General features: G+C 40.6%; 1 protein-coding gene across 1 annotated transcript in view; it reads right to left on the minus strand.

Moving 5' to 3' along the window:
• Positions 1–276: 276 nt before the first annotated feature.
• The window catches only part of LOC105543095 (zinc finger protein 383-like), a 24,793-nt gene continuing 2,232 nt past the window's right edge, over positions 277–22,837 (minus strand). Inside the window, 6 exon segments of the mRNA XM_011984868.1 lie at positions 277–1,273; positions 1,276–1,404; positions 1,406–1,752; positions 6,233–6,328; positions 6,657–6,827; positions 7,675–7,756. Of these exon segments, the coding sequence (XP_011840258.1) occupies positions 338–1,273; positions 1,276–1,404; positions 1,406–1,752; positions 6,233–6,328; positions 6,657–6,827; positions 7,675–7,756 (1,761 nt within the window). The 3' untranslated portion in view covers positions 277–337.

Raw genomic sequence — 22,837 nt, forward strand, 5'->3', positions numbered from 1 at the left:
GCTGGGACTACAGGCGCCCGCCACCTCGCCCGGCTAGTTTTTTGTATTTTTTAGTAGAGACGGGGTTTCACCGTGTTAGCCAGGATGGTCTGGATCTCCTGACCTCGTGATTCGCCCGTCTCAGCCTCCCCAAGTGCCTACTTTCTTTACATTCATGGAATTCTTCAATTTTTCACCAGTTGTATCATGATGTGTAATAAATTCTGAAACACAAATAAATCCCCGCTAATTCCTAACATTTATAAGGTGTCTCACATTTAGAATTATAGGTTTTTATTTTTCCAAATCAGTATGAATTTTCTCATGTTAATCAAATTCTGAGCCATCCCTCATTTCTTCATTCACTCCTGGTTCCTGAATGAATTCTTTGATGTTGACTAAGGTGTGAGGCCCGAATAAAGGCCTTTCCACACTGCTGACATTCATACGGTTTCTCACCAGTATGAATTTTCTGGTGTCGACTAAGTTCTGAACCACGACCAAAGGCCTTCCCACACTCCGTACACTCATAGGGTTTCTCACCAGTGTGACTTCTCTCATGATGAGTGAGCTCTGACCTTCGAATAAAAGCCTTCCCACATTCCTTACACTTATGGGGTCTCTCCCCAGTGTGAACTTTTTGATGTCGAACAAGTTCTGTGCTACAAGTAAAGGCCTTTCCACATTCCTTACACTCATAGGGTTTCTCACCAGTGTGAGCTCTCTGATGTCGGGTAAGTTCTGAGCCACAACGGAAGGACTTCCCACATTCCTTACACTTATAGGGTTTCTCCCCAGTATGGACACTCCGATGTCGAATAAGATGTGAATCAGAGATAAAGGCTTTCTCACATTCCTTACATTCATGGGGTTTCTCACCAGTATGAATTCTTTGATGTAGACTCAGCTGTGAGGCACAACTGTACACCTTCCCACACTCCTTGCATTCATAGCGTCTTTCACCAGTATGGATTATCTGATGAAGGCTCAGTTGTGTGTCATAACGAAAAGTCTTCCCACATTCCTTACATTTATGGGGTTTCTCACCAGTATGGATTCTTCGATGTCGAAAAAGGTGTGAGGGACGGGTAAAGGCCTTCCCACACTCCTTACATTCATAGTATTTCTCATCAGTATGGATCCTCTGATGTAGATTAAGCTGTGCGGTGGATGGAAAGGCTTTCCCACACTCCCTACACTTACAGGGTTTCTCGCCAAGATGCATCCTCTGATGCTGACTAAGTTGTGAGCTGGAATGAAAGGCTTTCCCACATTCCTTACATTTAACGCTCTCTCCAGTATTAACGCTCCAGTATTAACGCTCCGAGGTTGAGTAATTCCAGAATCACAATTAAAGGCACATTTGTTATTTTCACTATGGTTTTTGCTTTCATTAAGCCTCTGATGCTTAATCAAGTCTGATCCCACCATTAAAGATTTTCCTATGTTCTCCACATTTAGGGTCTTTTTTCTTATTATGAATTATTTCATGTTGAACAGGACATGACTGGCACCTGAAAGCATTCTTACATTTCCTGCATTCACAGGATTTCTCTCCAGTATGAATCCAGTGATGTTCTCTATGGGCTGTGCACTGCACGGAAGTAAATGGTATTACAGCTTGTCTGAAATGTCCCTCCTGGAGACCCTGTTGTCTCTCCACCTGGCATCTGATTTCTCTGATGGCTCTGACCCTCTCCTGTTGCGGTGATCTAATTTCATAAATGTTTTCCTTTGGAGAGAAATTCTTGGTTTCTCTTCCAAACTCCCAATCTGTAAAATAACAAGAAAGAAAATGGGAGGTATTTTCACATTGCAGGACAAAGAAAAGTTCTGAAGTAAAAATGACAAACTAAAAATAGTTAATAAACAATTCTTTACACGGCAATTTAAAAAAAAAAGGGAAGTGAAAAATGAGAAAATGAGGAGCTTTTGGGCTCAAGCAATCTGCCCACCTTAGCCTCCCAAAGTGTTGGGATTACAGGTGTGAGCCACTGCACCCAGCCACATCTCTGATACTTTTAAAGACCCTTGTGATTACACTGGGCCCACTTGGATAACCTAAGATCCTCTCCCCAACTGAAGTTGAGCAGATTTGCAACCTGAATTCCCCCTTACCATGTAAGGGTAACATGTTCACAAGTTTCAGAGATTCGGATATGGACATCTTTGAGGGGGTCATTATTCTGCCAATATTGGCTTATAATGTATAAATATGTAATATGTATGACAATAATAGTACAAAGAAGGGAGGTGGGAACAGAAGTATTTTGGAGCAAAGTATTTATATAAGATTAAAGTTAAGTTAATATTAATGCAAACTAGATTGTTTTAAGTTGAAATGCTAATTATAATCTTGAAGGCAACCAGCAAGAAAATAATTTCAAAGACTATTGTACAAGAAACAATATAGGAACAAAAATGGTACTCTAGAAAATATTTAGGTAATATAACAGAAGGTAGTAATGGAAGAATAGAGGAATAAAACAATAACAACACAAATAGAAAACAAATACCACAATACCAATTGTAAATCCCACCCCATCAGTGTATTAAATGTAAACATATTAAACACTACAGACTTTGTTAAACACTACAAGAAGAGGTTGGCAGGATGGATTTAAAAAATGTGATCCAAGTATATGCAATCTACCTGAGACACACTGTTTTTGTTTTTGTTTTTTGAGACACAGTCTCACTCTGTCACCCAGGCTGGAGTGCAATGATGTGATCTCAGCTCATTGCAACCTCCACCCCCTGGGTTCAAGTGATTCTCATGCCTCAGCCTCCTGAGTAGCTGGGACTATAGGCACGGGCCACCATGCCTGGCTAATTTTTTGTATTTTTAGTAGATACAGGGTTTCGCCATGTTGGCCAGACTGGTCTCAAACACCTGACCTCAATTGATCTGCCCACCTCTGCCTCCCAAAGTGCTGGGATTACAGGTATGAGTCACCATGCCCAGCCCCCGAGACAAACTGTAGATTCAAGGACACAAATAGTTGTAATGAAAGAATGGAAAAAGATATACCATGCAAAGAGTAACCACAAATGAGCTAAAATAGCATTACTAATACCAGATGAAATAAGCTTTAAGACAAAAATTGTAACCAGTGAGAAAAAAGGATATTTTGGCCGGGCACAGTGGGTCACGCTTGTAATCCCAGCACGTTGGGAGGCCGAGGTGGGTAGATCACAAGGTCAGGAGTTCAAGACCAGCCTGGGCAACACAGTGAAACCCTGTCTCTACTGAAAATGCAAAAATTAGCTGCGTGTGTTGGCAGGCACCTGTCATCCCAGCTACTCGGGAGGCTGAGGCAGGATAATCACTTTAACCCGGGAGGTGGAAGTTGCAGTGAGCAGAGATTGTGCCACTGCACTCCAGCCTGGGCAACAATGCTAGACTCCATCTCAAACAACAACAACAACAACAACAAATCAGAAAAAAGGGTATGTTATAATGATAAGAGGATATAATGATAGTCAGAAAACTGTAACAGTTGTAAGTATATATACACCTAATAACACAGGCCCAAAATACGTAAAGCAAGAATTAAAGCAAGCAATAGACAATTGAACAAATTGAAGACTTCAATACTTTACTTTCAATAATGAATAGAATAGCTAGGCAGAAGATTAACAAGGAAACAGAAGGCTTGAAAAACACTATAAACCAATTAAACTTAAGAAAACATTTGTAGAATACTCCACTCAACAACAGGAGAATACACATTTTTCTCAAGCATGTATGGAACATTTTTCAGGTTAGACCATATACTAAGCCATAAAACAGCCCTCAATAAATGTAAGAGGATTGAAATCACACAAAATATGTTTTGCAACTACAATGGAATGAACTTAGATATTAACAGCAGAAGGAAATTTGGGAAATTCACAAACATGTGAAAATTAAATAACATACTCCTAAATAACCAATGTGTTAAAGAAGAAATCACAAGGAAAATTTAAAAATATTTTGAGATAAATGAAAAGTCAATATACCAAAACTTATGAAATGCAGCTAAAGCAGGGCTTACAGGGAAATTTACAGCTAAAAACACCTATATTAAAAACAAGAAGAAAAAAAAAACCAGAGATATCTCAAATCAACAATCTAACTGTGTATCTTAAGGAACCAGATAATAAAGAATAAACAAAAACATAAAGCTTCCAGAAGGAGGGAAATAATAAAAGATAACAGCAGCCATAAACAAAATAGAGAATAGAAAAACAACAGAGAAAATCAATGAGACCAAAAGTTGGTCCTTGGAAAAGATCAACAGAATTGGCAAATCTTTGGCTAGATTGACCAACAAAAAAAGAGAGAAGTCTCAAAATACTAACATCAGGAATGAAATAGGAGATATCACTACTGACCTTATAGAAATAAAAAGGGTTATAAGGAACCCCTACGAATAACTATATGCCAATAAATTAAACAACTTAGACAAAATGGACAAATTCCTAAAAAGACCCGAAACTACCAAAATTGACTCAAGAGGAAACAGAACACCTGAATAGACCTATACCAAATTAAGAGACTGAATTAGAGTAAAAAAATCTTCCCACAAAGAAAAGCCCAGGAGCAAATGGCCTCACCCAACATTAAAGAAAACTTAATATAAATCCTTCATGAACACTTCAAAAAGACAGAAGACAAAGAAACATTTCCTAATTCTGAGGCCAGTATTACCCTGATATCAATCAGACAAAGCAAAGATATCACAAGAAAACTACTGACCAGTATCTTCAACAAAAAAGACCAAACCAGATCCAACAGCTTAGAGAAAGGATTATATACTACATCCAGGTAAAATTTATCCTACAAATGCAAGGTTGGTTCAACATCCAAAAGTTTATCAATGTAATAAAACATATTAATACAACAAAGGATATCAACTACAGATGTCTTAATAGATGCAGAAAAGGTAACGGAAAAAAGTATTCTAAAATCCTTTCATGACAAAAATACTCAACAAACTAAGAGAAGAAGGGAACCTATATACAAATGTTCATAGCAGCTTCAGTCATACATAGTAGCCTAAAAGTAGAAACAACCCAAATGTCTACCAACTGATGAATGAACAAAATGGTAATATCTATACCATGGAATACAATTTGGCAATATAAAAGAATGAGACACTGGTATATGTTACACTATGGATGAACTTTGAAAATATTCTGGTAAGTGAAAAAAGCCAGTCATAAATTATATGTTGTGTGATATCATTAATATAAAATGTCCAGAACAGGCACATCTATAAAGACAGAAAGTGATCAGTAGTTGCTTGGGGCTGGGTTTGGGGAGTGACTGCTAACGGGTATGGCGTTTCATTCTGAGTGATGAAAATGTTCTACAATTAGACTGTTGTGATGGTTGCAAACTGACTAAAAATTACTGAACTTTAAATGGATGAATATTATGATATATGAATTTTATCTCAATAAAACTGTTTTTAAAAGTCAGGACAAAATTGGACCCAAAATGCAAGTAAAATGGTTGTCACAGGGGAAGAAAGAGGGCACTTCCTCTCTGAAATGAGGGGGAAGTATTATAGGAGGTGAGCAAGAAAGCCTGGTAAATGGAGCTGAAACATCCTTACTTTCTTTTTTTTTTTGAGATGGAGTCTCGCTTTGTCACCCAGGCTGGAGAGCAGTAGCGTGATCTCGGCTCACTGCAACCTCTGCCTCCTGGGTTCAAGCAATTCTCCTGCTTCAGCCTCCCAAACAGCTGGGACTACAGGCACCTGCCACCATGCCCAGCTAATTTTTGTATTTTCAGTAGAGACAGGGTTTCACCATATTGGCCAGGTTGGTCTTGAACTCCTGACCTCGTAATCCGCCCGCCTTGGCCTTTTTTTTTTTTGAGATGGAGTCTTGTTGTGTTGCCCAGGCTGGAGTGCAGTGGTGCAATCTCGGCTCACTGCAACCTCTGCCTCCCAGGTTCAAGCAATTCTCCTGCCTCAGCCTCCTGAGTAGCTGGGATTACAGGTATGCACCACCAGGCCTGGGTAATTTTTTTGTATTTTTAGTAGAGACAGGGTTTCACCACGTTGGTCAGGCTGGTCTCGAACTCCTGATCTCAAAAAAAAGCCTTCCAAAGTGCTGTGATTACAACATCCTTACTTTCTCCTCCCGATCTCAAGCATTTTTAAGCAGCTTTCCCACCAAAATCTCCAAAGTGCTACCTTCTCACAGATGAGCTAAGTGACCAACTGCTATGGCCTCCCCATTCCAGTTCATCATCACTCACCTGGACACCATTCTTTTGTCTCATTCCTCTTAACCAACCAGGGCTCTTTCTTCTGCTCCAATAAGGAGATCACATTTGGCTTAGTATCAGAAAGCCCTGCTCAAACACAAAGGGAACAAGGTTTTGTTGTGGGTGTCAGAATTAAAAATCAGTCCCTAATTATCAAGAAAGAGGAGCAGGTAGATTAAGGGTCAGAAGAAGGAGTGAGGGTCAGAGCACCAGGGAAGATAAAGGTGCCTACTGGAACAGCCTATTTCCAGCTTCGCAAGAGACAAACCATTCTTTTGGTGAGCAAGAAACATTAACTCATCCAGGTACTTGAAAAGCACTTGTGACAAACTCAGAAAAAAGAACGTAAGAATTCCAGAAGGCCAGTTCTGTGTTTGGCGGGGCGGGGGGTGTGCAGAGGGGCAGATAAAGTTACCCAGTAAGACCAGGTTGCCGTAATTTTCCAACATTACATCTCGGTACAAATCCTTCTGAGCAGAGTGCAAGCATTCCCACTCCTTTTGAGAGAAGTAAATGACCACATCTTTGAACTTCAAGCCCTGAAATCACAAATAAATATACCATTTGTGAAATTCATGGACAAAATCTTTAAGACAATATAAAAGAAAATGGAGAAAGCAATTCAGTAGGGAAGTTCCATTAGGAAAACAGGCCATACTGGGCCCATTCAACATGGATGGGTCAGTGTGGAAACAGGGGTGATCAGAGTCAAGTGCCCACGTGGTTCTTGGGCATGCCTACTCCTGCAGAGGTAGCCTCTAGGCACTTCCATTATCCACCCACGTCGGAGAATAAACTAAGTCCACGTAAGCGGTTTTTCCCAATTAAATGAAACTGTGCTTGCAAGTACACAGCACACCCTATGTTAAGCACGCAAGCTTCTCATTGCCTCTTCCTCTTTCCCATTCAATAAATTAAATCCTAAATCAGTTTTCTACATCACTATTCTTAAATAGACAGCAATTTTACTGGCTGCATGATTCCTCATATAATGTTCTTATTTTGAGGAAGTCGGTTGGAGAAGTTCCCTAAAGGTTATTTTGCAGTTATGATAGTCATTATTTTTCAACAATTTATTTTATTTTTATTTTATTTTATTTTATTTTGAGACAGTCTCACTCTGTCACCCAGGCTGGAGTACAGTGGAGCAATCTCAGCTCACTGCTACCTCTGTCTCCCAGGTTCAAGTGATTCTCCTGCCTCAGCCTCCTGAGTAGCTGGGACCACAGGCATGGGCCACCACACCTGGCTAATTTTTGTATTTTTAGTAGAGACAGAGTTTCACCATGATGGCCAGGCTGTTCTTGAACTCCTGGACTCAAGTGATACATTCACCTCGGCCTCCCAAAGTGCTGGGATTACAGGCATGAGCCACCGTGCCTGGTCACTTGTTAACAATTTGTACTGTTCCTGTTACCACAAATGTCCCCAACCATACTCTCCTTGTTCCTTAGCTACCAGAACTGATGGAGAAAGATCCAGACTCACAACGATGTCACACGAGCTGCGCACATACTACACAAGTTCAAAATGGACACACTTTATCCAGCTGGCACAGACTCCTTGGGAATATCCTGTAACTCCATACAATCTACATATCTCAGGATATCCCCAGTCCTAAAATCCTCAGACAGCTAGAGATACTAGCTGATACTGAGACTGCAATACAATAAATCAACATCAATTCCTTTCTTGTCTAATTAGAAAACTCAAGTTTGCAATATGTGATTCCACTTAACCATTCATTTCCACTTCATTAAATCACAGCTCCAAGAAAGGAGGTATGAAAATTTCCATCAGGGATTGGTTTTCCTACTCCATCAGTACTCTCAGTGGAAGAATATGTATCTAAAAAATGCTAATCCTAGTATAGTGGCTCACTCTTGTAATCCCAACACTTTGGGAGGCCAAGGTGGGAGGATTGCTTGAGCCCAGGAGTTCAAAACCAACACAGTGAGATCCTGTTTCTAGAGAAAAATCCAAAAATTAGCCGGGTAAGGTGGCACATACCTGCAATCCCAGCTACTTGGGAGGCTGAGGCAGGAGGAGCTCTTTGAGCCTCGGAGGTTGAGGCAGCAGACCCATGATTGTGCCGCTGCACTCCATCCTGGGTGACCGAGCAAGACATTGTCTCAAAAAACCAGAAATGCTAAGAGGTTTGCTAATAAATACCTAAACAGTTCTTGGAGAACAGAGGGGCCCTTAAGAGACAGCAGCCTTGGCCAGGCACTGTGGCTCACACCTGTAATCTCAGCACTTTGAGAGGCCGAGGTGGGTGGATCACCTGAGGTCAGGAGTTTGAGATCAGCCTGGTCAACATGGCGAAACCCCGTCTCTACTAAAAATACAAAAATTAACCAGGCATGGTGGCGTGTGCCTGTAGTCCCAGCTACTAGGGGGGCTGAGGCAGGAGGATCGCTTGAACCTGGGAGGCGGAGGTTGCAGTGAGCCAAGATCGTGCCACTGCACTCTAGCCTGGGCAACAGAGCAAGACTCCGTCTCAATCAATCAATCAATCAATCAATAAAAGAGATAGCACCCTTTGGTAGCATTAGTGACTGAAATGGGAAGAACTGGACAACAAGTCCCTGGGGAAGGCAAGAAGTTTTAGGAAAAAGAAATCTGCTCAATCTGTTCAAATCTTCTAAAGCAAAGAGAAGGCATTCAGAAGCAGAGAGCAGAACAGTTGTTACCAGAGACGGGGTGGGGGTACAAATGCGGAGACGTCAGTCAGTGGGTACAAAGTTACAATCAGGAGAAATAAATTCTGGTGTTCTATTGCACAGTAGGGTGACTATGGTTAATGATAAAATATTGTATATTACAAAATAACTAGAAGAGGCTTTTGAATATTCTTACCACAAAGAAATGACAAATGCATGAGGTGATGGATACACCAACCACCCTGAATGGCTCTTTATACAACATAGATACGTACTGAAACATCAAATTGTACCCCATAAATATGATCCCGAAATGCTAGGATTACAATGTGTCTGATACGGTTTGGATATGTGTCCCCACTCAAATCTCATGGGGATTTCTAATCCCTAATGTTGGACGTAGGGCCTGGTGGGAGGTAATTGGAACATGGTGGTGAATACTTGATGAATGGCTTAGCACTGTCCCTTTGTTGCTGTTCTCGTGATAGTAAGTTCTTACGAGATCTGGCTGTTTAAAAGTGTCTAGCGCCTTCCCTGCTTCCTTCTGCTCTGGCCAGGTGAAGCGCTGGCCTCTCCTCTGCCTTCCACCATGATGGTAAGTTTCCTGAGCGCTCCCAGAAGCTGAGCAGATGCCAGCATCATGCTTCCTGAACAGCCTGCGGAGCTGGAGCTGTAAGCCAATTAAACCTCTTTTCTTTATAAAATCCCCAGTCTCGGGTATTTCTTTTTATTTATTTATTTATTTATTTTGAGACGGAGTCTCGCTCTGCCGCCCAGACTGGAGTGCAGTGGCCGGATCTCAGCTCACTGCAAGCTCCGCCTCCCGGGTTTACGCCATTCTCCTGCCTCAGCCTCCCGAGTAGCTGGGACTACAGATGCCCGCCACCTCGCCCGGCTAGTTTTTTGTATTTTTTAGTGGAGACGGGGTTTCACCGTGTTAGCCAGGGTGGTCTCGATCTCCTAGACCTCGTGATCCGCCCGTCTCGGCCTCCCAAAGTGCTGGGATTACAGGCTTGAGCCACCGCGCCCGGCCTCTCGGGTATTTCTTTATAGCAATGCGAGAAGGGACTAATGCAGTGTTAATTAAAATAAAAACTAGAAAAGAATGCATTCAGGCCAAGTGTGATGGCTCACGCCTGTGATCCTAGCACTTTGGGAGGTGGAGGTGGGAGAATTGCTTGAGTCCAGGAGTTTAAGACCAGCCTGGGCAACATACCAGGACCCCGCCTCTACAAAAAATAAAAAAATTAAAAAATTAAAGACTGCAGTGAAGGAGAGGAGACATACTAACACACTGATAATAGCTTTTACAACTACAAAATTTATACCCTAGGTTTTTACTAGAGAAAGCCTGGGAAAGCAAAACTGGAAGAAAAAGCAAGTAATGGGGATTTCATTGATCTTTTTGGATAAGAGAATTTTGATGACAAAATTCACCAGACCGACCTCAAGGTCCCCAAAGGCCTGAGAATGAATCCCTTCACTCCATCCCTGCTTTTGGTACTCCAACACAACACACACACACAGAGTCTGCTTTTTTTTTTTTCTCTGAGATTTGAGAAAGAATGAACAAGCCTTTGTCTTTCTTGAATCCCAGGGAATCCAACTATAGAAAAACAGATTCAGAAGAAACAACTTTCCCACTGTCAGGAGCTGATCAGAGCCCAGGGCCTGGGCTCCCTTTCGTACAACCTGGATGTCACTGAGACCCTCAGCCATGGAAGGCACCCCAAAGACTTGAGGGAGCCCTCAAGGCCCAGGAGCACAGGACACCTGGGCAGGCCCAGCTCTGGACAAAGATTTCTACAACAGAGGGTTCCAGCATCCCCCAAGCCTAATAGAGATAGGAGGAATAAATTCTAGTGTTCTACGCAGCAGTCACTTCCTGGGCTTTGCTCCTATATCCCAGAACTGAGGCCTTTGGAACTAAAACTAAAACCTCATTCTGCAAAGACTCTCCAGAATCAGCAGCACTGAGCCAGAAAACCCACAGGATCAGGAGGCCCTTAGCAGCCTCAGCAGAGCTCAATTACCCAGATACACAATGCAATGGCTTCCCATAAGACCATAGTTCCAGGAATCCTCATGGTCAGTACATCCCGGTTCCAAACTGAGATTACCCATGGCTTTCCTGCCTGACATTCTCTCTTGCTACTACCCCTAACCTTACTGCTGATAGTGTAGTGCACACTGCATCTCAAGGACAATCATTGTACTTTAAGCACTTTAAGTTCCTGGTGCCTACATATATTAATCCTCACGAGAAGGTCATGAATCCTAACTGAAAGGAAACTTTAGCTTGGAGAAGTGAAGTCATTTACTCAAATCTGCAGCTACAGTGGCATTGCTGGGTTTTGAATCTACTGAGAAATATCCAAGTCTGCACCTGGTTGCCTTCTAACTTCTGGCTCTTGTAGATGCAACCTGAGAATTTCCTGATCCTTTGAAGGAACCCTCAGCTGGCCCCTGCACTTAGGGGAGCAGAAAATGCTAGGTCTGCTGTGTTTGTCACTGCAGATCACAGCAGTCTATGAAGGGAGATCAAAGGGGTAGAAGGGAATGGGAAGAGAGGAGCAGCTGTGTCAACAAAAATCCTCTTATCCAAAAATACCAATCAAATCCCCATGACTCTGGCTCTACGTGGGCACTGGGGTCGCAGATAACTCTTACCTAGCATACATTTGCCCTTAAAAAGCTCAGTCACGGAGGGGGAAAAAAAAGAAGAGAAAATCAATCATAGGACACCGAGCTCTGTGGGGGACTAGTTACTACGTCCAAATCACCAGCTGAAAAATAAGAGATTGAATATCAAAAATACTTTAGAATGCAAGGATGAGCTGACAGAGAAGTAATCTTCAGCAGATAAAACTATATCAAAATGCGAACAGAGAGGCATATGCTGAGCCACTGAGGCTTATTTTCCCCAGGGAATGTCTATAGAGCCCAGATGACCATAAGCTTTGACATTTATGATCTTAAGGAGCAAGGGGAGAGAAGATCAAGCCTACACTGGCCAAGTGGGGGGTCTAATTAATTCCACACTACAAAGACCTGGGACCTCTAGAACCGTGCCCTTAGAGTAAGGGAAAACTAGATGTAGCATTCCCATTCTTAGGGTCTGCTAGGAAAACTGCCTGACTTGAACCTTGGCAGACGGTGGAAGGGAAACATTTTCCCCTGAGGAACTGTAACTACAAGCCAGCCCTCACACAGGCCTGCAGTTCACATAACGATACTAAGGTGGATCTAAAACACCTGCCATCTGTGTTTACTTTATGATGGTCCTGGTTTGGCAGGGCTCCTAGTAGAAGCAAACACAGACCTGCCCTAGAGGAACAACCTTCAATCAGGCCTCAAGAATCTACAGGTAGAATTCCAAGGAAAATAACCTATTAGTCAAAAATAAAAGCAACACAACATTGTGAATGCACTAAATGTCACTGAACTATGCACTTAAAAATGGTTAACTATATATTATATATTATGTGAATTTTGCCTAAACAAAAAATCAATTAAAAAAAAAATGGCCAGGTGTGGTGGCTCATGCCTGTAATCACAGCACTTTGGGAGGCCAAACTGGGCAGATCACTTGAGGTCAGGGGTTCAAGACCAGCCTAGTCCATCTGGTGAAACCCCATCTCTACTTAAAATACAAATTAGCCGGGCATGGTGGCGCATGCTTGTAGTCCCAGCTACTCGGGAGGCTGAGAAACAAGAATCGCTTGAACCTGGGAGGTGGAGGCTGTAGTGAGCCAAGATTGCATCAGTTATCCAGCCTGGGTAACACAGTGAGACTGTGTCTCAAAAAAAAAAAAAAAAAAGGAAAGAAACATACAAAGAGGCATAATTCCATGAACAAAAAGGAAAATCACTCATGCAATTGTTTTAACTTTTCATTATGTTTGAAAATTTCCCTAATAAAATGTTGAGAGGGAAGAGGAATTACCTCCGTAAAAGATTCATATATTATATAGATAATGCCCAAAATTATAAAACAAGCATATTACATGTTTTTAAAATGGAGGAAATGTAATAAGAAAACTTCATAAAGATGACAGAGGATTTCCAAAAAGGAAAAGAAATAACATAAAACAAAAAACATACTTAAATCATACAATGGCTAGAATAAATCTCTCTGAAGAGAAAAATTACTGTACTGAAAGGTATAAAAAGAGATTATGCAGAATGCAATTAAAAAAGACAAATGAGGCCAGGCACGGTGGCTCACGCCTCTAACCCCGGTACTTTGGGAGGCCAAGGCGGGTGGATCACGAGGTCAGGAGATCGAGACCATCCTGGTCAACATGGTGAAACCCTGTCTCTACTAAAAATACAAAAAATTAGATGGGCATGGTGGCGGGTGTCTGTAGTCCCAGCTACTCGGGGGGCTGAGGCAGGAGAATGGCGGGGACCCGGGAGGCGGAGCTTGCAGTGAGCTGAGATCCGGCCACTGCACTCCAGCCTGGGCAACAGAGCCAGACTCCGTCTCAAAAAAAAAAAAAAAGACAAATGAGCAGATGTACAGAAGAGAGATTAAGAAGATAATGTGAGATAGCTTAATAGATATTTAACTGAAGTTCTAGAAGGAGAAAGGAGAATTAAGAAAATGGCAGTATTGGAAGACAGGACAGCTAAGAAATTTTCAGAATTGGCAAAAGCAGATTCAGGAAGCCCAGTAAGTCTTAAACAGAATAAATAAAAATAAACTCATGCCTAGACAATCAGACCAAAAGTGCAGAGCACTAAATACAAAGAGAATACGTGAAAAGCAATTTGGGAATAAAGGTAGATCATCTACATAAAAAAAAGGCTGATTGACAGACGACTATTTAATAACAAAAATGTAAACCGGAAGACAGCGAATGTCCCAGTGTGAGGGCAGAATACCTTTCACAAATGAGGGCAAATAAAGACATTTTAAAAAAAAAAAACCAAAATCAGAGAGAAATTTACTGTTTATTCCATCTAAAGGAAAGTGATCCCAGATGGAGAGCCTGAGATGTAAGAAAGAATGGTGAACCAAGAAAGTGGTAAATACATGGATAATCTAAGCTAACAATACATAAAATAAAATTTCTTATGGGTTAAAAAAAGATAGAAGAAAAATACCTGACAATAATGTAAGTTGTTTGATTAGTCAGAATATATCCTACTTCCTTATTTACCAAGAACGTAAGAATATTTTTTAGTTTTAGACACTAGTAAGTTAAGAAAGTGTATTAAAATTTCTAAGGTAACTACTAAATAAACACAAATAGCTTATAACTTTCAAACTCACAGAAGGGAAAATGAAATGAAGATAATGAAATACAGAAGAGGGAGAATAAAAAGCACAAAAATGATACCTTCAATTATATCAGTAATTACAAGCACTGTAAATAGACTAAATACTCTTGTTAAAGAACAAAGTTGGTCAAAGTTGTCAAAAACCAAAGCCCAGCTCTCTGCTGGTTATTAGAGACACATCCAAAACATAAATATTCAGAAAGATGAAAGTTAGAAAAGGATAACTTTATGCTTAAATAATAAATAATATACACATATTATATATACATATACATATGCATAAATGAAATAGAAACTAAGAGACAAACCCTAATCATAATGGCAGATTTTAACAAAACACTAGAAATAACTGATAGATACAACAGAGAAAAAGTCAATAAAAACAGAATATTTAGATACCAAAATTATTAAGCTTGATCTAAAGGCTGCATATAGAACAATGCACTCAATTCAAATAATTGATTCTTCTCAATCATATGTGGAAGATTTTGAAAAACTGACCACACTGGACCTTAACGCAAGAGAAAAACGTTTTGCATGAATGAATACATACTAAGAAAACGATGCAGTACCAAGACATGACTGCCTTATGGGCAGGGGGAGGATGGGGGTAGTAAATGGTATAGAAGAAAGGGAATAAACAAATAATCTGAAAAGAGTGGCCTTGCTCACACCACTGATAATATAAGTACTCCAAGATCCTACCATGGGAAAAAGAAAAGGAAAACTGATATATTTTATGAAGCTAGACCAGAGGTCAGCAAACTTTTGTTTGTAAAGGGCCAAATAGTAAGTATCTTAGGCTCTGTGGGACATACCATCTCTGCTGCAACTCCTCAACTCTGCCATGCAGCACAGAAGCAGCCATAGATGTTATATAAATAGATTAACGTGAGCCGGGCGCTGTAGCTCAAGCCTGTAATCCCAGCACTTTGGGAGGCCGAGTTGGGTGGATAACGAGGTCAGGAGATCGAGACCATCCTGGCAAACACGGTGAAACATGGTGAAACCCCATCTCTACTAAAAATACAAAAAAACTAGCCAGGCGTGGTGGCGGGCGCCTGTAGTCCCAGCTGCTCGGGAGGCTGAGGCAGGAGAATGGCGTCAGTCCGGGAGGCGGAGGTTGCAGTGAGCCGAGATCGCGCCACTGCACTCCAGCCTGGGCGATAGAGCTAGACTCCGTCTCAAAAAATAAATAAATAAATAAATGGATGAATGTGGTTATGTTCCAGTAAAGCTTTATTTATGAACACTAAAATTTGAATTTCATACAATTTCCATGTGTCATAAAATATAATTCTCTTGATCATTTCCCCCAACCACTTAAAAATGTAGAAAACAATCTTGGTTCACAGGCCAAGGCCACAGCTCTCCTGGGATAGAGTAACTTGTTAAAGACATTATGAAGAACTGAAATTACTGGCCAGTCTTACACATGCCACAGATTTAAAATTCTAAGCAAGTTATTAGCAAACTGAATCCAGTAATATGTAAAAATTTATCACACATCATGGCTAAGTTAGGTTCTTCCCAATAAAAGGTGTATACGATACTGGAAATAAATTAAAATTATTAGGCACATTAACAGATTAAAGAGAAAACACTTATGATCATTTCTTTTTACTTTCTTTTTTTTTTTTTTGAGATGGAGTTTTGCTCTTGTTGCTCAGGCTGGAGTACAATGGTGCCATCTTGACTCACTGCAACCTCTGCCTCCGAGGTTCAAGCGATTCTCCTGCCTCAGCCTCCCAAAGAGCTGAGGTTACAGGCGCCCACCACCTCGCCTGGCTAATTTTTGTTGTTGTTGTATTTATAGTAGAGACAGGGTTTTGCCATGTTGGCCAGGCTGGTCTCGAACTCCTGACCTCAGGTGATCCACCCAACTCAGCCTCCCAAAGTGCTGGGATTACAGGCATGAGCCATCGTGCCTGACCAATCATTTCAATGGAGGCAGAAAAGGCATTTTAGAAATGCAATAGTCCTTCATGATAAAAACTTAAGAGCAAATTAGCGATAAAAAAGCAATGTCCCTAACCTGATAAAGGACATCTACAAAAAAAAAAAAAAAAAACAAGTGCAAACCTAAGTAAAAGTGAAGTATCTAAAACTGTGAATAAGACAGGTTCCCATATTCACCATTCAAAACTGTTCTGGGAGGTGGAGCCAGTGCAGCAAAGTAAGAATTAAAATAAGGTTAAAAAAGAAGGAAATAAATCAATACTAATAGACAAAGACAATTATTTACAACTAAAACGTGTCTTTATTCATCAGTGATATGATCAAGTTGCATGACCCCACATCCAAAAGAATCTACAAGATGTGAGAATAAATAGGAGTTAAACAAGGTGGAGGGACATAAAATTAATATCTCAAAATCAACTGCAATAATCTGTCATGAGAGTTTTAAGAAAAAAAAAATCAATGGCAAGTTTATATACCAGAAACAATGAGAAAATTATATTACATTTTATTTTATTTACTTCCTTTTTTGAGACTGGGTCTCGCTCTGTCACCCAGGCTGGAGTGTAGTGGCATAATCATAGCACACCGCAGCCTCATCCTCCTGGGCTCGAGTGATTCTCCTACCTCAGCCTACCAAGTAGCTGGGACTACAGGCATGCACCATCATGCCTGGCTAATTTTTTATTTATAGTAGAGATGGGGTCTTGCTATGTTGCCCAGGCTGGTCTCAAACTGCTGGGCTTAAGTGATTCGCTTGCCTTGGTCTCCTTAAGTGTTGGAGTTACAGGTGTGAGCCACAGCACGCGGCCTATATTCTAAAATTAATGTCATCTAAGAAAACCACAAAACATAAAAATACCTAGAAATAAAATTAACAAAAGATGTGTAAGACTCTAATTATAAAATATTATTAAAACCATTTCACAAGACTCAGATAAGCAGAGTTATTTAGAGGCAGAGGAAGACTCAATACTGTAAAAATGTCAACTTTCTCCAAATTGATCAAAGGTTTAGTGCATTACAAATCATTATCCTGGCTGGATTTCTACAGAACTTGATCAGTCAATTCTAAAATGTATATGAAGCCAAAGCCTAGGAACAGCTAAGACCTTTCTAGAGAACAGGACCATGGTAGAGGAATGTGACTTACCAAATATCAGACATTACTAGAATGCAGTCTTTGGGCGGTATGGTTTTAATAGACAAACAGACTGGCAGATTAGAAAGGAGAGCCCAGAATAGACCAACATATATATAGGGGAACTTAATTTATGACAGAACTGCCACTGAAGTACAGAGAAAGGAGGACTGTGTAGTAAGGAATGTGGCCTCCAAAAAGAGGTCTGGCCTTTGTCCTAGCTCTTGGGAAGTAACCTCGAAACACTTCGAATTTCCTGAGTGATAGGAATGTCTTTGTTATTTATGGTGGGCCCCTAAGACCATGTCTGTTAGTTTACGCTCATGAGATGACTAGGGCTTGGGGTTGGCCACACCTACCTCTACCATGTAATCGGTCTTGGGACTTTGAACCGTGTGGTATCAGCTTGACTTTCAGGCAAGGAGGAAGGACAGATGCTGGAAACTGAGTTCGTGCACCTGGAAAATGATTCAATCAAGGATGCTTATGTAATGAAGCTTCAGTAAAAACTGGGCCCTGAAGCTTGAGTGAGCTTCTCTGGTTGACAATACTCTGGGTGTACTGCCAAACATCAATACTGGGAGGCTAATACAACCCAATGTATCCTTTCCTTGTTATAAATGTGACTGTGAATATAACAGCTTTCAGTGAGTTCTGTGAGTCTTTCTACTGAATTATTATACCTAAGGGTGGTGGTGGTGGAAACACCTGAATTTCTAGCTAGCTGGTCTGAAGTGAGAGTGGTCATGGGAACCCCTTAAGTTGTAGCTGGTGCCTGAGTGATGGCATCTTGTAGGGACTGTTCCCTCAGACCCTGCAGTTTGCCTAATCCTTTATAATAAATTGCCTTTTCAATAAATGATGTTTCAGATATTAGTTATCCAAATGGAAATACCATACCCTACAATTAATTCCAAGTGAACTGAAGACTTAAACATAAAAGGCAAAATAATATCATTTATAGAAAATAGGGAGAATATCTTTACTCTCAGGAGAGGAGAGATTTCAGACACAAGATGTAAATAAATTAAAGAAAATAGTGTTAAATTTGATGGCATTAAAATTGAGAATTTCTACCATCATTTAAAGGTCAAAGTAAGAAAGCATGCACAGCACATATAACTGACAAGGACGACAATCCACAATATTTAAGAAATGCACACAAAGCATTAAAAGGAACAAAAACTCTGGAAATATAAAAATCAATAGAAAAATCAGAAATGACATAAAATTGTACTTCAGAAAAGAGAAAACATGAACGCCAATAAGCATGAAAATGGTGGTGGAGGGGCTCAACCTCATTTAGTACCAAAATATGCAAATTTGAAATCAAAATAATATATATCAACTCATACCCAAGTGTGGAAAGATTTACAAGTTTAATAATACCAAGTGTTGGTGAGGACACGAAGTAAAAGGAATAGTAAATGAGTATAGTAAACACTTTAGAAAACAACTGGGCAATGTCTAGTAAGGCTAAAAATGCATATAACCTATGAGATAGCAATTCCATTTCTAGTTACATATTTACAGAAATTCTTGCACAGGATACAATAAGAGGAGTTCAAGAATGTTCACAGGAGTAATGTACACAATATCAATGAAAAAATGTATTCATACAATGGATGGCTATACAGTAGGATAAGTTTGCAAGGTGAATGAATCTCTTGAACACTTGTTGGAAGACAAGTAACAGAGTTGCAGAAGAATCCAAACAGTATGATTTCTTGACATCAAATTAGAACAGGAAAATAAACACATATGGTTAAGACTGTAAAGAAAAACAAGGAAATGCAAAACAGAAAATTCAGAATAACAGATACCTCTGACAGCTAAAGAAGGGGATTTGGATTGGGATGATCAAAGCACACATGGGATTTCTAACATTAGCATTCTACCTCTTAACATGGGTGTTCAGTCCCCCTTAATATGTTAAACATGTTCTACTACTCAATATTTAATAAAAGCAGTTTTAAAAAGACAGTTACAGGCCAGGCGCGGTGGCTTATGCCTGTAATCCCAGCACTTTGGGAGGCCAAAGCAGGCGGATCATCTGAGGTCGGGAGTTTGAGACCAGCCTGACCAACATGGAGAAACCCCGTCTCTACTAAAAAATACAAAATTAGCTGGGCATGGTGGCACAGGCCTGTAATCCCAGCTACTTGGGAGGCTGAGGCAGGAGAATCACTTCAACCCGGGAGGCGGAGGTTGAGGTGAGCCGAGATTGCACCATTGCACTCCAGCCTGGGCAACAAGAGCAAAAAAAAAAAGACAGTTACAATATAGTATGATAAGGACTATAAGAGATACAGTAATTGAGACCAAGAGCAACCTCGAGACTGACGCAGGCTTCACAGATGCTGGTTCTTGACCTAGGTTCAGTAGAACCTAGAGAAAGGGGTGGTAATGGATAAAAGCCCTTCTTGTGTTTCTTGTACAATGGAGGCATGAGATAGACTGTGCATTCTGGGAACAGCTAGTAGTTTAACACGACTAGGGTAAAGTCAGAGAGGGAGTGGAGAGACGAGGCTGAAAAGAAGGATCAGATCCTGAGACATTTAGACTTGTTCTCACAGATGAAAAGAATTAACTGAGGGGTTTTTAAGCAGGATATGTTGCCTCCCATTAAAAGAATCTTGTTATAGGAAATAAGAAAATAGTGACTGATTTAGGTTGAGGGGTGTGGGGAAAGTTTCACGTAACATGTAGAAAATTAACTGGGACTTAGAAAAGGAACAGAATTCCAACCAGCAGAAAACAGATTGAACAGCACTCCAAATAGAGAGAGCAGAAGATGGAGACCAATTGCACCCTCTGTTTCTGAGGAGCAGAAAGTTAACTGGGATAGCTGATGAGAGGTTCTGAGGGAGGAGTAGAGAGAAGTGATGTTGGAGAACTCCATAGAGTCAGGACAGGAAATGTTTTGAATGGCAGGTTATACCTGCCAGGACTAAACACATCATCTTTGCTCACAACTTTACTCCAATGCTAGGCTTTGTGCTCTGCTAAATACAGAATGTGCTTTTTAATAAACACACAATGAACGTGAAAGAGCTGGAGATTTATCCTGAAAGTAACAGGCATTCACTGAACAAAATTTAAAAGGTGACATTACTGGACTATCTTATTGGCAAAGAGTAAAAGTGGAGCCAGGGAGCCCAATTAGTTCAATGTAGCATCTACTCCCACAAGGCAAAAGACAGTGGAGTGAGGCCCTAGTGCATAAGCTCACAGAACAGGAAAAGAAAAGAAGCAATGAAACTGGGCACTTCACTGGATGTTGGGGAGACCAGAAGGTAGGAGCTAGGGGACCCCAGGTCGCCAGTGTAAGTGCAGGTGAATTTCCAGTATCATCACATTCCCCAAACTGAAATTATGAGGAAGCCCATGGTCACAGAGCTAGCAAATGGCAGAAATGGGCTAAGATTCTACCCTTTCATCACAGTGCACAGCCTCCCATTAGCAGGGACAAAGGGCAATGAATATTTTCAGGAGAGAAGACACAGGGAGAAATAGACAGTGAAGGGCTGAAGGGCAAGGGGAACTGAAGCTTCCTCCCCGCCGGTGTGCAGGACATGGATGGGGAGGGGTGGTGATCTTCTGATAATCTTAGGAAGGTTTTGGCCTCTACAGGAATGGGAAGAGAAACTCAACAAATTCTTACAGAATTCTGAAGAAAAGTTAAAGAGAAAGAAACAGATTAATTCAGAATAGAAAATATGTTTCTTTAGTCTTAGAGTGAAAGTAATTCTTGAGGACTGGCCAGAATTAATGAAGTAAGTGCTACATCCAGACATACCCAGAAAAAAAAAAAAACAAAAAAAAACCTTCATTTTCACATCCTACAAATACCATGCCACTCTTTAAAATATGTTACTCCAAAGTCGCATAAAAAATCTACATAAACACTCCAAATTTGGAATTTTATAGCCAACATTCTCTGGTCAGATTATCACAGAAGATACCTTAAAGACTAGATTGTTTGGATAAAAGACAAAGTATTTTTGGAAAATATAAAAGTAACTATCCTATTTTTGTGGTAAGAAAGACCATCCGGCATAGCATAAAGGGAAAACAATTTAAGAAAAGAGTTGATTTATCTGAATACATGTCTGAAAACTAGATGAATCTAAAAGCACACAAAATAGATTAACTGTGAAAAAATATTTCTAAAACAACTTATAGACGACAAAAAGAAAATATGCTGAACATATGAAATGTTGTTTAAAATAAATTTTAAAAAGATAGCATTCTTTGACAAGTAGGCAAAGGAAATCAGTAGGTGATTTAGAAATCCCAGCTCTACCATTTTTTTTTTTTTTTTTTTAAGACGGAGTTTTGCTCTTGTTGCCCAGGCTGGAGTGCAATGGCACAATCTTGGCTCACCGCAACCTCCACCTCCCAGGTTCAACCGATTCTCCTGCCTCAGCCTCTGGAGTAGCTGGGATTACAGGCATACGCCACGACTAATTTTGTATTTTTAGCAGAGATGGGGTTTCTCCATGTTGGTCAGGCTGGTCTTGAACTCCTGACCTCAGGTGATCCACCTGCCTTGGCCTCCCAAAGTGCTGGGATTACAGGCATGAGCCACTGCGCCTGGCCAGCTCTACCATTTTTAACTGTGTAACTTTGAGGCGAGTGACCTGATTTCCTCAGTAGTCAACTTAGAATAATACTCTATTTCATCGAGTCTGAGATGTCACTGATTATAAGGCCCTTATAACTTTATATACTAGGAAAGAAAAAAAAATGCCATCAGTGAAACTATGAGTTGCCAAGAATTTTTGTAAAGCCCATTTTGATTTCAGAGAGGTTAAAATGTGGAAAAAAGTGCATCAGAGAATTAATGAAATATAGTCATACCTGTCTAATAGGGTTGTTACGTGGATTAAACAAGATCACATCTGTAAAGAACGTCCAACTATAAGTGGCTCAAAGTGCATGCTCAATAAGTTAGCTACTTCTATTAGTAGTATGAACCCACTCTGAAAAAAACAAAAAATCACATGACCACACATACGAGCAGACAAAATAATTTGAAAACATTAATAGTGACGATCTGGATGGTGGCACCATGGATAGGTGACTTAAACTTTCTTCGTGACTCCCTCAAGTTTTCGAACTTTTGCAAAAATTGTATATCACTTTAATCATAAGAGGGCATTCAGGTTATTTCTATCTTGAGGAAAAACTATCTGGAGATAAAGTGGACAGGTAGGCATTCCAGGCTATAAGAAATTGAGGCCAGGCATGGTGGCTTACGCCTGTAATTCCAGCACTTTGGGAGGCCGAGGCGGGGAGATCACAAGGTCAGGAGTAGGAGACCAGCCTGACCAACATGGTGAAACCCCTGTCTCTACTAAAAATACAAAAATTAGCTGGGCATGGTGGTGCATGCCTGTAGTCCCAGCTACTCAGGAGGCTGAGGCAGAAGAATTGCTTGAACCAGGGAGGCGGGGGTTGTAGTGAGCGCAGAGCATACCACTGCACTCCAGCCTGGGCAAGAGAACAAGACTCTGTCTCAAAAAAAAAAAAAAAAGGCTTGGC

Source organism: Mandrillus leucophaeus, unplaced genomic scaffold (assembly GCF_000951045.1).
Source record: "Mandrillus leucophaeus isolate KB7577 unplaced genomic scaffold, Mleu.le_1.0 Scaffold274, whole genome shotgun sequence".
In the NCBI taxonomy this organism is placed as follows: domain Eukaryota; kingdom Metazoa; phylum Chordata; class Mammalia; order Primates; family Cercopithecidae; genus Mandrillus; species Mandrillus leucophaeus.